The 17,414-nt window shown below is 28.9% G+C and overlaps 1 protein-coding gene across 6 annotated transcripts in view; it reads right to left on the bottom strand.

The window, feature by feature from the left end:
- LOC147807183 (uncharacterized) overlaps positions 1-17,094 on the bottom strand; it is a 162,537-nt gene extending 145,443 nt beyond the window's left edge. For all 6 annotated transcript variants that reach the window (XM_087167916.1, XM_087167914.1, XM_087167917.1 and 3 more), the window contains exons 1-4: positions 16,920-17,094; positions 6,060-6,167; positions 4,599-4,706; positions 3,457-3,564 (exon numbers count right to left, since the gene is read on the bottom strand). In XM_087167916.1, the coding sequence (XP_087024042.1) occupies positions 3,457-3,564; positions 4,599-4,706; positions 6,060-6,167; positions 16,920-17,067 (472 nt within the window). In that variant the 5' untranslated portion in view covers positions 17,068-17,094. The remainder of the gene's footprint in view (positions 1-3,456; positions 3,565-4,598; positions 4,707-6,059; positions 6,168-16,919) is intronic.
- Between the last annotated feature and the right edge of the window lie 320 nt (positions 17,095-17,414).

Below are 17,414 nucleotides of genomic sequence, written 5' to 3'. Positions count from 1 at the left end.
ATATGGCTTTGCCTCACAAATAGCCTGGAAAGTTTTACAATCACCATCGCCAATGTATGTTTCATACTTGACGTCATATTTTTCTTCAGATCTTTGGAAAATCCTCTTCATGCCGTCAACCTCCATTTTTCCGGAAGAGCCGGCATGATTTTTCTGGCACACTGTTTAATGAGAAGATAGCCACTTATGATATCTCAAGCCAAACTTTGGACCCTTGTACGAAGCACAACCTTTGCAGAATGTCGACATTACTTCTATGTCAACAGCTTTTCCTGTCTCGCCGCCTACCAGGGTACATACGCCTATTAAAGACGTATGACCTCTGGTTTTCCAGGTGCCGTCTCCACTGACGGTTAGACTGTTTGGATTATCTGACAGACACTTTTCCTCGTTAACTGCCTGTTCCATGGATGACAAAGAAACTTCTTTTGATACTTCCAATATTTTAGAATTAATTTTATCATAAGATTTCTGAGTTATGGGCTTGGGCAAGCACATCACAGAACAAAATGTCTGCAGACTTGAAAGTCCACCACCAATGCACCGCATTGCAAAAACAGATCTTCTGTTTACTTCTGGAATGTTCTTATTCACTCCTATCAGTTTGCAGCTTTTAAAAACATCCCTTTTCTGACATGCGTGACATGTTATTTCAAAAGAAGACAACAATCCACACTGGGATTTCTCAGTCATTTTCAAGGAAGCATGACAAATTCCACAAGCAGCTACATTATTGAAAAAACTTATCAAGGAAGCAACATCAATAAGGCGATAACCATCAAAAGTCTCTTTAGTTTCAGTTTCGATATCCTTGAAACTGGAACATGACATCGAAAGCTTTTTCTTAGAAGCACTTTTAAAATCCTCTTTTTCAATAAAAACATTGCAACTGCCCACATTTACACTTTGCCGAAATTGATTTCCACGAAATCTTCTCTTTTTTGGTCTCTGACCAGATCTACGAGGATTATTCATGATTATTTATAATAAATAAATCAAACCGAAACTAGATTTTTGACTAAAATGAAAGCTAATAGACGAATGTACAAATATTAATCTAAGATTAAAAAACGCATGCAATTCGAATATAAACAAATAAAATCTGCAAAGGGTTGGAGCAGAGTTGAGTTGTAGACACTTTAAATCTCAGATTATTATTAGAAACTATAAGATAAGCCCGAAATGAAGCAATTCGCGACCACGCCCACTAAAGCAATTGTTGGTGAGTGACTTGTCTTCTAACCCTTATAACTTTTGAACCAATTGAAAGATTTCGAAATGTAAGATATGAAAATGCGCAGAATAATGCAAGGAATAAAAAAAATGATTCTTGAAAAATCGATTTTTTGAGAGTTTTAAGGGTCCTGACCCCCCTTAATTTATGTTTTGTTTAATGAACATAAACTTAACAATTTAAAAAAATAAAGTAATTTCTTTATAGTAACAGAGTTAGAGGGTGAAGGCAAATTACATATTGTTCCTTCTTCACCTATTCCTTATATAGTTTCATTTCTTACTAAGAAAATCCCCCCCCCCGTTTTCTCAAGGTATTGGATTCGTCCTGAAATACAATTGCAATTTAGTCCAATGGTGCAACATAATGCAAAACATGCAATGTAAATTGTACGACTATGCAGTTGATTCCGAAGTATACAATACAATACTTTTATTTTCATTACTTGTAACTAAAGAAGAAGCAAAAAATACGTACTTATTCTTGTACTTTGTTACATTTTAAAATTAGTACTTTTACCTGTTTGTTCCTTACTTTTTTGGGGCAAAAGTACGAGCGTTTGTAACGAAAGTGACGATAATAATCTCTATTTTTTTCTGAATTTTCTTAAAAATTTTCCTCACGGAAATATTTTTTTCTCGAAATTTTCCAATGTTTTTCTTCAAACAAATTCCTAATTTTTCTTACAACACCGTATGCTAAAAATAAAGGCCACTAAACATCTTCGTCTTCTTATTACGAGAGTGCTCTTTTATTAATAGGCATCATGTTACTGGTGTAACAATCCTGTGTACAAACTCAATTAATCAAACTATTTAAGATTGAATACCCTCTCCTCTGTACTGAAAATTGAAAACAGACGAAACATGCTCGTTAAAAGATATATATATATATATATATATATATATATATATATATATATATATATATATATATATATATATATATATATATATATATATATATATATATATATCATGAAAAGCTACAATGACTGTAGGTATGAGCCATCTCATGGAATAGACCTTGAGGTGAACCAGATACGAATCCCAGCAATCACAGGTCGATACGAATTTCGCTCCCGGTTCGCACCAACAATAAACGCTGACGTGAAATATCCTAAGTGGTAGACGGATCATGGGCTAGTATCTCCTCCCCCTCAGGCTAACCGTGGCAGGTTTTTGTCTTTTTCTTATCCAATTAACGCAAAGTCTGGTTAGTTCTATCAAAAAATCCTTCAAGAAAGCAGGTTTCTACCAATACTTGATCCAGGTGTACAATTTTCTTCTTGATTTAATTCAAAAGTACAAAGAAACGAGGAGGAATATTAGTAGTCTTAAACGCAAAAATGGGTTTGCTGTTCAACGCTGTTTATAAAATAGAATACAATAGCTGTAAATTATTTCCTAAATATTTAAATAAATGCATTTTTACCTAGTTTGTTTAAATCCGTCCAAATTGTTGAAGCTTGTTACTACTGACTATGGTATAGCATCAATGGAGGGAACAAAAAGAAATATTCTCCTCCCCTTCCCTTAATATTACATCTTTTAATTAAAATTAAAAATAGCATTTTGCTATTTTTAAATGTCACTTTTTCATATTGTTATTGGTAAAATTTTTTGTCATAATAATTTTTACAAATTTATTTCATGAGAAGAAATATATATTATTTAAATTTAATGTCGTAAATAACTTATAGATTTGCGTTTTGTAAATTATGAATTCAACAGTAAAACAATTTTTTTCCATCCCGCATACTATATTTAGTTTAAATACTATATTTAGTTAAAAGGATTAAGGCATTTATGATTTAAAATATGAAAAAAATGTTTCATTTAATTAAAATGTAATATGCGTAAAAAAGAATTCAAGAGTTTTACTATTTTTTGGATTGCGAAGAAAAATAATTATTTCTTCTTTTTTGAATTTTAACATATAAATATTTAATTCATCATATGAATACATTAAAAAAAATTAAATATATTTTTAAATTTATACATCAATCTGCTCCTTTGTATTGTTTCTTGATAGTTAAATTATAAGATTTTAATTTAATTGGAATTTTCGTTCTTAAGATGCAATTTTACCTTTTTTAGGTCAAAGAGTTTTTTTTTTATTTACAAAAATGTATTTTCAACAAATTAACGGATAGTGGTTAGATTTTAATATTCCGTTAAAATTTAAACAATTTATTCAACAGGAGGTTTAAATATATTTACCTATTTCACAAAACTTTCCTTTGTATGGGTATTTGCATAAACATGAATTACCACTGTCTCCGGGTACGCATGTTCCGCCATGTTGACAAGTAGTATTTGCACATGGATCTGAAGAAATAGCAGCATACTAATTAATACCAATGAAAATGCAACCTCATTCAAAAGAAATCATAAAACATTTATTCATGAGACGGAAATAAGTAAAACTTGATTTATGATATTTTTTCCTTTGAAAAGAAATTACTTAAGCTCTTAATTGTAATAGACTTTGCTTCGTCAAAATAATTTTTTCAATATTCTTTTATGCTATTGTTTGTAAATCAATGTAGTGATAAGGAATATCATAATTTTAGAGTAAACTGTCTCTCTTTATTGTTTTCAGTAAAGTAAATTATAAAAGTCTTACCTAATTTGTTTAAATCCGTCCAAATTGTTTAAACTTGTTACTACTGACTATGGTATGGCATCAATACAGGGAACAAAAAGAAATATTCTCCTCTCTCTCCCTTAATATTACATCTTGTAATTTGAATTAAAAATTGCATTCTGTTATTTTTAAATGTCACTTTTTTAAATTGTCAATGGTACTATATGGTATATCCATCTGCCATATAATGGTATATCCATCTGCTTACTATATTAGTTATATACTAGATTTAATTAAAAGGATTAAGGCATTTAAGATTTAAAATGTAAAAATTATGTTTCATGTAATTAAAATATAATACGCGTAAAAGATAATTCCAGATTTTTAATATTTTTTGGATTGTGAACAAAAATGATTATTTCTTCTTTTTTGAATTTTAACATATAAATATTTAATTCATCAAATGAATAAATTAAAAAAAATGTAATTATATTTTTAAATTTATACATCAAACAGCTCCCTTGTGTTGTTTCTTGATAGATAAATTATAAGTTTTTCTTAATTGGAATTTTCTTTCTTAAGATACAATTTTACCGTTTTACTAAAGTGATGGCCTCTCTTAGTCATAGATTAACATGTAGTGGTGGTCACAAGTATATAAACTATCGAATCTTTTTTATATCATCACGGTTTTAAATCCATAATTTCAGAAGGAATTCTGGTATTCAGTTAAAATCACATTAACTTAGCTAACACGAGGTTCATATATATTTACCTATTTCACAGAATTCTCCGCTATATGGATAATCACACCTGCACATTGCACTATTTGGAGTCACTAAACACTTTCCACCATTATAACAAGAAATACCTCCACATGTATCTGCAAAAAAAAGAAAAGCATTCATTACTTTTAAAATGTTTTGTGTTATAACAATGAGAATTAAACTTCTTTACGATCCTCCAAAACATATTCATAGGACGACGAGAAGTAAATTTTTCTGCATGTATTTTTTTTTATTAAAAAAAAGGTACGTAAACTCTTTAATATATTAGACTAGGCCTAGATAGAGTTCTTTTTCACTCTTAAATAGGTAATTGCTTGATGAAAAGGCCATTAATAGTTAAAGGGAAAAGAAACATCTTTTTAAACTGTAGTAGTTATTACTTTTGTTTTAATCAAACTGTTCACAAGTATTATTTCCATAGGTATATTGTAACTGTTCGGAATGTTTTGATATATATCAGTGAAACTATATATTTCTAACTCTTCTTTTTGAAATTGTATTTGTTTTCATGGATTTTGGACGAATTCTGGTACTTTTCATCATCACAATATGTTTGTTACCTCTTTTCAATGTTTTTTTTTTTTTTGATGCCTTGACCACTTTGTTTGAACACTCAAACTCCTATATTCTATTTTCTTAGTAACTACCATTGCTAATTTTAAGATTTCATTAAATTCTTTGAGGCCTTCTGGTGTTGCCATGGATTGCCACCAAGCCTACCTTTTTGAATCCTTTTTTTCTTTTGCTCAGAGGTCACGTGCTTGCTCTTAGAGTCGACAGTATTCTCCGGATGACCCCTGACGGGGGCGGGACGGGGTTAAGCTTTGATATATCAGTGAAACACGTAGAAATAGCTAATTAACTTACTTTTCCTTAATTGACCTTTTGCGCATTTGGTGCAGACGTTTTCCAGGTCGCTGAGAGAGATTTTAAATGTCTCTTCTAAGGGTTTTCGCTAGATGGAGATGGCCTTTCCTGGAGGTTTCACTGTATTTACTCTACAGATTAATCTGTAGTGGATGTGTCAAATACGAGGCTTGTCCATAAAATAAAGTTCTCAACGAATTTTCACAATGGAAAACATATATATTGGCATTGAATAATACATGTTTGGAAAGCTGACTGCCCTCTAGTTTTCAACATAATCGTCGTTTAGATCAATGCATTTTCACATGTGGTGTACCATCTTCTTTATGCCTGAGTCGTAGAACTCTGCCGCCGCTCTGCGAAGATAGCTTAAAACCCCCTTCTTTCAGCTCATCGTTGGTTGTGAAATAGGGAAATACGTCCCTCCCAATTAATTCAGGGAAGAGATGGTAATCACTGGGGGCTCGTATATAAATTATAAGAACATTTTTCAATACATTGTAAACATATAAAAGTTGAGATAAATAAATTTTTCAGTTAAAACAATATTAAATTAATTAACAAGCAGCTCATGTATTTACCTATTTCGCAGAATTTTCCCTTATGTCGATAATCACATTCACAATGCACATCATTATTAATGACTGCACACTTTGCTTTATTTTTGCAAGGATTAGGTTTACATGGATCTGGAAAAGAACCACATGGAACATTCAATATTTTTAAAATGTTTTACATTGTAACAATAAATATTAAACCTTATTTCAAGCATCCATTATGTATTTATTTATGAGAGGGAAAGTTCAACAGCTTTCATAATTCATTTTCATTCTAATATTTATTGTCACATTTACACTTAATGTAAAGTGACAATTTTAATTTATAATTTTACTTAACCTTTAATTTTTCTGTAAACGTTATTCTTTTTTTCAATTTGGCAATTTTATTTTTAACTTTCTTGTTGACCTTTCTCACGGTCGTTGCGGTCATCGCACTTCCTGTGGGGAAAGTCAACCACCCCCTCTACTCACGCCTTTCTTTTTCTTCCTTTAATTTTAGGGGGGCTAACTAACCAATCTCTTTACTTTAAATTTCAAACTCTCCGCCTCTTTAAATTTAATTGGTCGCAGTTTTTCTGGTCTACCCCAGTTAAGGAATTTTTAAGTCACTTGGGGGAGATTCTCTGTTGGCTTCTTCCTTGCATGTTCTTTTTTTTTTCGAGATGCGGACTTCGGTCCGTATCGAGGGATTTCTTTTTATTTTTTTTCTTAACCTTTATCTTAAATTAAATCCATATCTCTAATCAAATTCTGTAAATTTAAAATCAAAATTTTATACCTTTAATTTTCTTTAAGATAAGAAAAACCTTCTCGAATTGAAGCTTTCTTTCCATATTTATTTTAACCTCTAAATTACTCGTTCTTTTATAATTAACATTTATCTATAACGCCTTCTGTGTTTTAATTCTCCCGTCACCCATTTCAATAAAATGCCTTTCTTGTGTTGGTAGATGTGGTGAAAGATGTATGTTCTAAATAAAATGATATGTTAATAATTTAATCTTGTGCTGGAGAATTTATTTGCCTCTATTTTCATGATTTATCATGTCCTGTGTGTACAGGGTGAGTACCTTTCAATTATTGTTATGGGCATGCATATATGTGAATTCATTAGTTTTTCTTATTGGAAACATCAGCTTACTGTATTAAATCATATATTGTTTGGATATAGCATGACTTTATCGTATTTACCATTAATCTTTAATTTTCTTAGTTTTCACCCTTATTCTAAATTTGGTGATACCAAATCATCCAATTTGTTCAAACCTCACACTTTGTGACCCTTTGAACCTATTGGGTTATTGTTATCCCACATTAGCTTTGTACTACTACTTTCCTTAACGATCACATTCCCCTTCAATTTAATTAATTTACCTTTTATACATTTCGGCCTTAATTATATTTATTATGACATTTCAATCATCTTACTATTTTTAATCATGACTATATCCAATTACTAGTACATATACCAAATATTTCAATCTATTAATTATAATACATAAACAAATTTACTTTATCTTATACGCACCAAATAATATTATTATTTAACTCTTACAAATGGTGCCGTATATTTTTGTTGTGAGGTCCTAGGTTTTATTATGGTGTAATGAATTAAATGAAACAATACGTTTGTTCTTATTTGAATTTTTCTCTATGTGTTTTGCTATTTGATTTGGTAGTGATAAAATTGATATATATATTTATAAGAATGTCATAAAATATTCTCAAAGTGTTTATTGAACTATATCTAACTGTGTATCTAACTATTTAAATAGGCATATTAATATAATATTACAAAAGTGATTTATTTTGTATTTATGTTTAACCTAAAAAAAAAAAAAATAGGTATACATAAAAAAAAAAAAATATATTTTAGCTCCTATCAACTGTAATGTATATTATTTAATAGTGCTAATTTTACAAAACAAGGTGCTTTGGCTATAATCTTTTTTTGCACAATCTAATAAGTTATGTATTTTGTTCTATTATTCTACATTAAATATATTTAATTTTGAACTAAATTAATCAAAGTTTCCATATTGATGGACTGAGTCCCAATTTTTATAAATTTTGTTGTATGCTGGCCATACAAAACTGAAAAGACGTCTTCAGTAAGTTTTCAAAATTGCTACTTTACCCATCATTTGGATCTTTCATTGGAATGGTTCAAAGTTTTTTTTTCAAATTGTTTTCCTATCTCAACGTAAATTTGTTTTTTTTAGATAAAAAAAAGAAATAAAATAAAATAATTATAAATAAAAATACTTACCATAATTGTATTTATACGTGGCTTTGTGTATTTTACGAATTAAAAAAAAATTTCATGTTTAGGTTATTTTGGTTCTACTATCTACTGGCTAAACTCTTCTTTTGGTCAATTTTTCTTAGTTTTTTTTTTTTTTTGCTTTTTTTTTTTTTTGCAATTTTTTATTATTATTTCTCAATTATCTGTGAATCAATGTTTTGATATAAGATTTGGCAGGCTTATTTGATTGGTTTTGTTTCCTTTTCCCTAATGGTGTATCTGATAATTTAGTGTTTATTTGAATTATTACAAAAAAAAAAAAAAAAAATTATTTGGGATAGTGATTTTCCTGAATCGTGTCTGGTAATACAGATGCCTCAAAAATTTATTTGGGATTACTTTATTTATATAATTGGGATAAAATATGTCCTGATTGCTCTGGGTAATACCTGAGCTCAACGATTTTTCGGGAATGATATTTTTTTTAAGAGGTTCTTTTTGATGTTAACGTTGGTTAATAGGATAGTATAAATGAAGTACATTGCGTCATTGCAAAAGCCCAGGTTCAAACCCTGGTCCACTGTTAATTAAGGTTTTATTCATTAAGGAATTTTCTTCTTACTTTTTACTTTTTTTTGCTGGTTAATTAAGCCAGAAATTTTTTTTTTGAATTCTCCCTGGTCAAAATAGAACCAGAAGTTAATTTTTATTTTCCTGATCAAAAATGAATCAGAAGGTTATTCCTGGTCAAAGAAACCAGATGATAAATTATGATTTCCTGGTTAAAAAAAAACCAGATGATATAAAAAAAAAAATAATAATAATAATGATTCAAGTGAATTATTAAATAAATTAAATTGTGTTGATGCTCTATGGGAAAAATCATCTGCGTAACTTGTTGATTCCTGGTTAAATAATTTGAGTATATACATTAATATTTAATAATGTAAATGACTTTTATAATTTACCTTCATTATTTTAAAATAATAATGAAGTATCTTTTGAGGTAAAACAACTATTTTTTGCTTTGCTTAAGAACATTCCTTCATTTGTTAAATGTAATTTAAAATTTTTTTTTAATTATATGAATATTTTCTTTCGTAAAACAATTTTGTTTGTTACCATCATTTTTTTTAAGATTGTTGTTATAATAGTACGTTATTTACAAAATCTTTTATAATTAACGATGCTTTAATTATTTAATGACTATTTGTACAAACGAATAAATATACAATAGGTCACATGTTAAACTAAAAAAAAAAAAAAAAAAAAAAAAAAATTATAATTATACAAGATTCTTCGTATACATTTTCCTACTCAATTAATATATAAATTGTGTAAACTAAATCTTTAAATGCATCATCAAATTTATATAATAATAATAATCTCAAATTTAATAAATTAATGTCACTACCAATCATTTTTTTTAACTGTGTTTATCATGAATTTTGCGAATTCTTTGTAAATGTGATCACTATGAATAATATTTAATGTGCGTAACCATACACTCTGTCTTTATTTTTAATTTTTTTAGTATACTTTCAAATCAATTTCTAATTTTTTTTTTAATCTTATGTTGTATTGAATTTAAGTGACTGGACATTTTATATTTTTCTTCATTCGTTCGATTATGCTCAATAATATAGTTTTAACATAAATTGCAATAATTTTGTGTTTATAGTGTATATCTTAAGTGCTATTTATCAAATAGATATTTCTTCAAATATCTCAAATTTGTAATTGTACTGATATTTTATTGTATCGCAATTCCTCATCATGAAACAAAGGTTTTCTTATTAAGCATATTTGTGTGAAAATGGACAATTTCCTATTTTATTCCTCATCATTCCATGCTCTGAGAATTTCAAGAAGAAGAATCTCCCCTCTAATGAATAACTTTTGAACCCTCATTTTCAACTACCGTTTTTGTCTCATGGATGTATGTTCTAGGACGTGGTCTCTTATCTAAGGTCATGGGGTGAAGGAGAAAGCGCTGTCCATTTGAAATCGCACACAGCATGAATTTTACTACTTACTTTCTCTGGAGTGCTTAGACAGATTTTTATGGCCTCTTCCACGACAGGATGTTGTAAAACCCCTGGTCGATTCCTGTTTCATCAATTTCGTTAATTGGGGAAAACACCTGCTGAAGGGGAACCCTTCCCCACAATGTCCAAGGTTGAAGGGTGAGTCCTGTGGAGAAAAGGATGGAATGACCAGATAAGATTGCATCTGTGGGGCAACCTCAAGGAATGACCATCAGAACCCTGTTTGTTGACTTGTGTCAAGAAAATCCCCCCCCCCCACTTCCTCAAAAAAGTGAAAGATATTTCTCTCATCTTCCATTTTCAAGCTGAGTCATTTTTTTTTGGAAAAAATAGACTTATCAATCACACAATAAACTTTGAGTCTTTAATGTACAATACTTGTTATTCTCAACTTGCAATTTAATTAATTGCGATAATTTTTTATCAGTAAATGAGATGTTTCTTAGATAAGAGGTTCTTTATATTATTATTTGTTAAACCTTATATTCATGAATATGAGAATAATTCTTAATTTATTTCACTCATTTTAAGCACTTAGTTTTGTGTCAGCAATTTGAAATTTATATTGCTAATTAATGAACAATTTTTCTCTCCAATCCTTTTATCACAATGTCTAATAAATTTTTTATTTTTATTAGAGTGTATGGTTAACATTAATTCTGTTTAGCGTATTTTTGGTTCACATATTTTATGTTCAATGAATTCAATGTATGATTATCTCAAACATAGTGCGTTCTAAACGACGTTTCCAATCAAAATTTCATAATTATGCTGATATTACATAATTGTTTATTTATTGCAAAATGCAATCGAGTTTTACGTTTGATTCCAATTTAATGTTATTATTCCTTTTATGTCATTTTAATTGACATTTATTAGTAATTGTATTTACATATTTTTTTGTTTTATTTGGCCTTATTCGTTTTTTTCTTCCTCGCTTTAGTTGCGTCACAATATGTTTGAGATCCAAGTATTAATTTTTCTAAACTTTCACTGATGTTTCCAATTTGTTGCCCTTAACAATATTTGCTCACCATATAATCATTTGTTATTAGTGTTGTTTTAAGTTGTTTATTTTTTGTGCTTATACGAACTATTACTGCTGTTTCCGTGTTTTTCTTTCCAGTGTTCATGAAGGAGTAATGTGAACATGAGATTTTCCGCCTGTAACAATTGTTGTTAGCTATGTACAGAAATTCAGTGCTGTGTACAGAAATGGGTGACTCTTTTTCCAATTTTATCTTTTTCTACTTTTACCTTTTATGCTAAGTTTTGAATTTTATTTTATGGTATCTATTTTTATTAAAAAATTTTTTTTATTTTTTCGTTATTTTGAATTTTAGGCAAATTTTTTGTTTCAAACTTTTTGGAACATTTTTTTTGTATTGAGGAAAATTCTTATATTTTGATTTTTACTTATTTCTTGTTTGAATTAAAATTTTCTTACGGCTTCGAAAATTTTATAAAAATTTCCGGTCTGTCCGGGTATTGTCACATTTACACTTAATGTAAAGTGACAATTTTAATTTATAATTTTACTTAACCTTTAATTTTTCTGTAAACGTTATTCTTTTTTTCAATTTGGCAATTTTATTTTTAACTTTCTTGTTGACCTTTCTCACGGTCGTTGCGGTCATCGCACTTCCTGTGGGGAAAGTCAACCACCCCCTCTACTCACGCCTTTCTTTTTCTTCCTTTAATTTTAGGGGGGCTAACTAACCAATCTCTTTACTTTAAATTTCAAACTCTCCGCCTCTTTAAATTTAATTGGTCGCAGTTTTTCTGGTCTACCCCAGTTAAGGAATTTTTAAGTCACTTGGGGGAGATTCTCTGTTGGCTTCTTCCTTGCATGTTCTTTTTTTTTTCGAGATGCGGACTTCGGTCCGTATCGAGGGATTTCTTTTTATTTTTTTTCTTAACCTTTATCTTAAATTAAATCCATATCTCTAATCAAATTCTGTAAATTTAAAATCAAAATTTTATACCTTTAATTTTCTTTAACATAAGAAAAACCTTCTCGAATTGAAGCTTTCTTTCCATATTTATTTTAACCTCTAAATTACTCGTTCTTTTATAATTAACATTTATCTATAACGCCTTCTGTGTTTTAATTCTCCCGTCACCCATTTCAATAAAATGCCTTTCTTGTGTTGGTAGATGTGGTGAAAGATGTATGTTCTAAATAAAATGATATGTTAATAATTTAATCTTGTGCTGGAGAATTTATTTGCCTCTATTTTCATGATTTATCATGTCCTGTGTGTACAGGGTGAGTACCTTTCAATTATTGTTATGGGCATGCATATATGTGAATTCATTAGTTTTTCTTATTGGAAACATCAGCTTACTGTATTAAATCATATATTGTTTGGATATAGCATGACTTTATCGTATTTACCATTAATCTTTAATTTTCTTAGTTTTCACCCTTATTCTAAATTTGGTGATACCAAATCATCCAATTTGTTCAAACCTCACACTTTGTGACCCTTTGAACCTATTGGGTTATTGTTATCCCACATTAGCTTTGTACTACTACTTTCCTTAACGATCACATTCCCCTTCAATTTAATTAATTTACCTTTTATACATTTCGGCCTTAATTATATTTATTATGACATTTCAATCATCTTACTATTTTTAATCATGACTATATCCAATTACTAGTACATATACCAAATATTTCAATCTATTAATTATAATACATAAACAAATTTACTTTATCTTATACGCACCAAATAATATTATTATTTAACTCTTACATTTATTTATTGATAAAGCAATTAGGAAAACTCTTCCTTATATTAAACTGTGTCCAATTCGATAATATTTTTGAAGCTATTTTGACACATTTTTTTAAAAATAAAATTAGAGAAACCCTTTTTCTCAGTGTAGTAACAATATGCTTTCTTTGTATAAGAAAATAACAAAATAATTTTAACACACTATTTAATTGCCTATTTATATGGTTAAAAAGTTCATTAAATAGAATGACTGTCGTTACTAAAAATTGGTTTTCACTTATTGTTTGCAAATTTAGTGATTTTATTAGTCTTGATCTTTACTAATACAGATAATACAGTCATTGTTATCTGTATTATCGATATTTCATTCACACTTGAAGTAAAGAAAAATGTCATAAAATATCACATTTTCATATTGTCTTTTACAAAATTTTCATTTTTTGTCTTTTACAAACTAAATTGTGCAAAAATTTGCACAACGGGATAAAAATACAAAAAATTTAAATTGGTACAGTTGTGAGAAATATTACATATTTTTTACAAAAAATATAAGTATGAATCTACCAATTTTGAAAGAAAGAATTTTGTTTAAAAAAAAAACCTGTATTTATGTGAAAAAATATCAGCATGTCATCAAAATATATTTTGTATGCAATGCCCGAAATTTAAAGCATTTCATTAAGATTATGGGATGTTTAAACATCCGCAGGTAAAAATAAAATTAAAAATAAGTAAAAAGAAGTTTAATACTGGAAAAGGAAAACATATATAAGTAATAATTGAGGGTAAATCTTTATTAAAAACTTAAAAATTTATCACCTACTGTACTTCACTGTTCATGTAAAATAAAGTTATAAAATATAGTTTGATTGTATCCGCGGAAATGTTATAACGGCGATTTTTTCTTTTTTTTACAAGATTTTTTTCTTAATTTCTACTAGTGCAATACGAAAAAGCAGCTAATTTTTTTTAAACTTAAACAGCATGATGTTTCAAACAATAGAAAGATTTACTCAGCAATTAAAAAGGCTGCTTTTCATTATATTGCCCAATTTCTTCTTTTAAAGAGCAATATTTTTCAGCTTTTTAAATAAAATTCTATAATATTAGTTATAATATTAGTCGCAATATTAATTTTTTCCCAGAATCAGTCTTTTAACTACCACCCTTTAACAAAACTGACTTTCTAAAGTTAGAAATGGTGTTTTTTTTTAAAAAAAATAAAGTGAATTCTAAAGATCAAACATTTTTATTAGCTTTATGTTTCCTGAACACCTTTGTTTGTTGGCACAAAATAAATTGCCAACCCGTTTTAATTTTCTAGTCTATAGTGCGACGTAAATAAAGCACAACTTCTATTACTCCAGATGATAATATTTAACTGAAACAGATCATTCAATACGCCAAAAACAGAAATCTAAGCTAAATTTCAGAAGTAACTCATAACTGCTTCCGTCTAAATGAACAAGAACCGGCGAACAAATGAAGAGAGCGATTAAAAACATAAACTATATAATACAAACTAAAAAGCAGCAAGAAATTTTTTTCTTTCTTTTCGAAAAGCTCAGCATACGAGTTGCTGAGCCAGCACCATATCCTCTTGTTACTACGTGGTCATATCCACCGGCACCTGCTGCTCTTGGAATTAATTCAATTAAATTCTCAATATTTTACCCGTTTTTCAAAAAAACAAAGAATAACTCTGAAGATGTTTTTATTCTGGTTGCAAGATATTTTTTAACGGATCCTGATTTCATGATTGCAATCGGTTTCTCCCTACAAGCTACAAATTTTGTAAATAAATAACATATTCCTAACGAGGTTTTTTTTTTTTTTTTATAAAATAAAAATTACTCGAGTGAATATTAAGTGTTTCCACCACTCTATTACGTAGGAAGTAGCATGGAGAAGTAATTAATACATTTCAATTTATGATTCGATGCGATGAAGCCATATGCTTTTTTTTTGTCTCAAATATTTTTTTGCCCACGTTATTCTTGGATACGTCATCGGGTTAACCATTAGCATCTCGCACACGCATAGCATTACTTGGAAAGGGTTGGTTTAAACTTGGATATATTCACAGATTAACTTAAAGATCTTCAAGTTCCCATTTATTTTAAGATAAATTAAGGAAGTGTTGTTAATGGCTCGGATGCATTCAAAGAGTAACCTATGTTTCTTCAAGTTTCCATTTATTTTAAAACAAATGACAGAAAGGTTGTTAATGCATCGGATGCATTCACTGGTTAAACTATTTTTTTTCAAGTTTTCCTTTATTTTAACATAAATTGAGGAAGGGTTGTTAATGCCTCGGATATATTCTCGGGTTACACATTAGTTCCTCGATTTCCCATATATTTTAAGATATATTAAGGTCGTGTTGTTAATCACTCAGTTACATTCAAAGAGTAACCTATATTTCTTCAAGTTTTCCTTTATTTTAAGATAAATTAAGGAAGCGTTGTTAATGGCTCGGATACATTAAAAGAGTAACCTATGTTTCTTCAAGTTTCCATTTATTTTAAAACAAATGACAGAAGGGTTGTTAATGCATCGGATGCATTCACTGGTTAAACTATTTTTTTTTCAAGTTTTCCTTTATTTTAACATAAATTGAGGAAGGGTTGTTAATGCCTCGGATATATTCTCGGGTTACACATTAGTTCCTCGATTTCCCATATATTTTAAGATAGATTAAGGTCGTGTTGTTAATCACTCAGTTACATTCAAAGAGTAACCTATATTTCTTCAAGTTTTCCTTTATTTTAAGATAAATTAAGGAAGTGTTGTTAATGGCTCGGATACATTAAAAGAGTAACCTATGTTTCTTCAAGTTTCCATTTATTTTAAAACAAATGACAGAAGGGTTGTTAATGCATCGGATGCATTCACTGGTTAAACTATTTTTTTTCAAGTTTTCCTTTATTTTAACATAAATTGAGGAAGGGTTGTTAATGCCTCGGATATATTCTCGGGTTACACATTAGTTCCTCGATTTCCCATATATTTTAAGATATATTAAGGTCGTGTTGTTAATCACTCAGTTACATTCAAAGAGTAACCTATATTTCTTCAAGTTTTCCTTTATTTTAAGATAAATTAAGGAAGCGTTGTTAATGGCTCGGATACATTAAAAGAGTAACCTATGTTTCTTCAAGTTTCCATTTATTTTAAAACAAATGACAGAAGGGTTGTTAATGCATCGGATGCATTCACTGGTTAAACTATTTTTTTTTCAAGTTTTCCTTTATTTTAACATAAATTGAGGAAGGGTTGTTAATGCCTCGGATATATTCTCGGGTTACACATTAGTTCCTCGATTTCCCATATATTTTAAGATATATTAAGGTCGTGTTGTTAATCACTCAGTTACATTCAAAGAGTAACCTATATTTCTTCAAGTTTTCCTTTATTTTAAGATAAATTAAGGAAGTGTTGTTAATGGCTCGGATACATTAAAAGAGTAACCTATGTTTCTTCAAGTTTCCATTTATTTTAAAACAAATGACTGAAGGGTTGTTAATGCATCGGATGCATTCACTGGTTAAACTATTTTTTTTCAAGTTTTCCTTTATTTTAACATAAATTGAGGAAGGGTTGTTAATGCCTCGGATATATTCTCGGGTTACACATTAGTTCCTGGATTTCCCATATATTTTTTGATAAATTAAGGAAGGGTTGCTAATGATTCGGATAGATTCGCAGGTTAAGCATTAGTTTCTCAAGCTTAAATTTATTTTAAGATAAACTAGAGAAAAGGTTTTTAATATTTAAAAAAGCAGTTTAGTTTAATGTCAATTATATTGACTTATGTATATAACATTTCTCAAAATGCACTTACCAGCATTTTCGGGTGCTTTTCCAGAACTGACAAATTTCTTTAAGGTATTTTCATACTGTAACTCATCAATGTGTAATCGGCGTGCAAAATCGGCCTCTAAACCGTATGAAAAAGAAACAACAAGAACACAAATTAAAAACTTAAACATAATGAATAAATTATTTGTGTTTGATACCATAAGACTGTGAGGGTCAGTTAATATTTGTATATTTTTATATTGAGCAACTATCTATCAATTTTCTGAGAATTGACAGGTGTTGCCTTATAAGATAAAATAGTTTCAAACATTTGGGAAATTTCACAATGTTATTCCTAGAATTTTTCATTTGCATTGATTCTAAAAGTTATTTACCTTTTATTAGATATCAATAAAGCAGATACGGGCTTATTATCATTAATTTTCTATACTTTTTATCTTCATGCGTATTGTGCTCATTTGTAATTTTAAGTTTTTATCATATCTATTTTAAGTAGATAAGTTTCTTTATCTTCAAG

Source organism: Parasteatoda tepidariorum, chromosome 7 (genome assembly GCF_982258835.1).
Source record: "Parasteatoda tepidariorum strain Cologne lab strain chromosome 7, Ptep-v5.0, whole genome shotgun sequence".
In the NCBI taxonomy this organism is placed as follows: Eukaryota; Metazoa; Arthropoda; class Arachnida; order Araneae; family Theridiidae; genus Parasteatoda; species Parasteatoda tepidariorum.
Note: the sequence above shows the minus strand (reverse complement) of the source record. Positions and strands in the feature narration are given on the sequence as shown.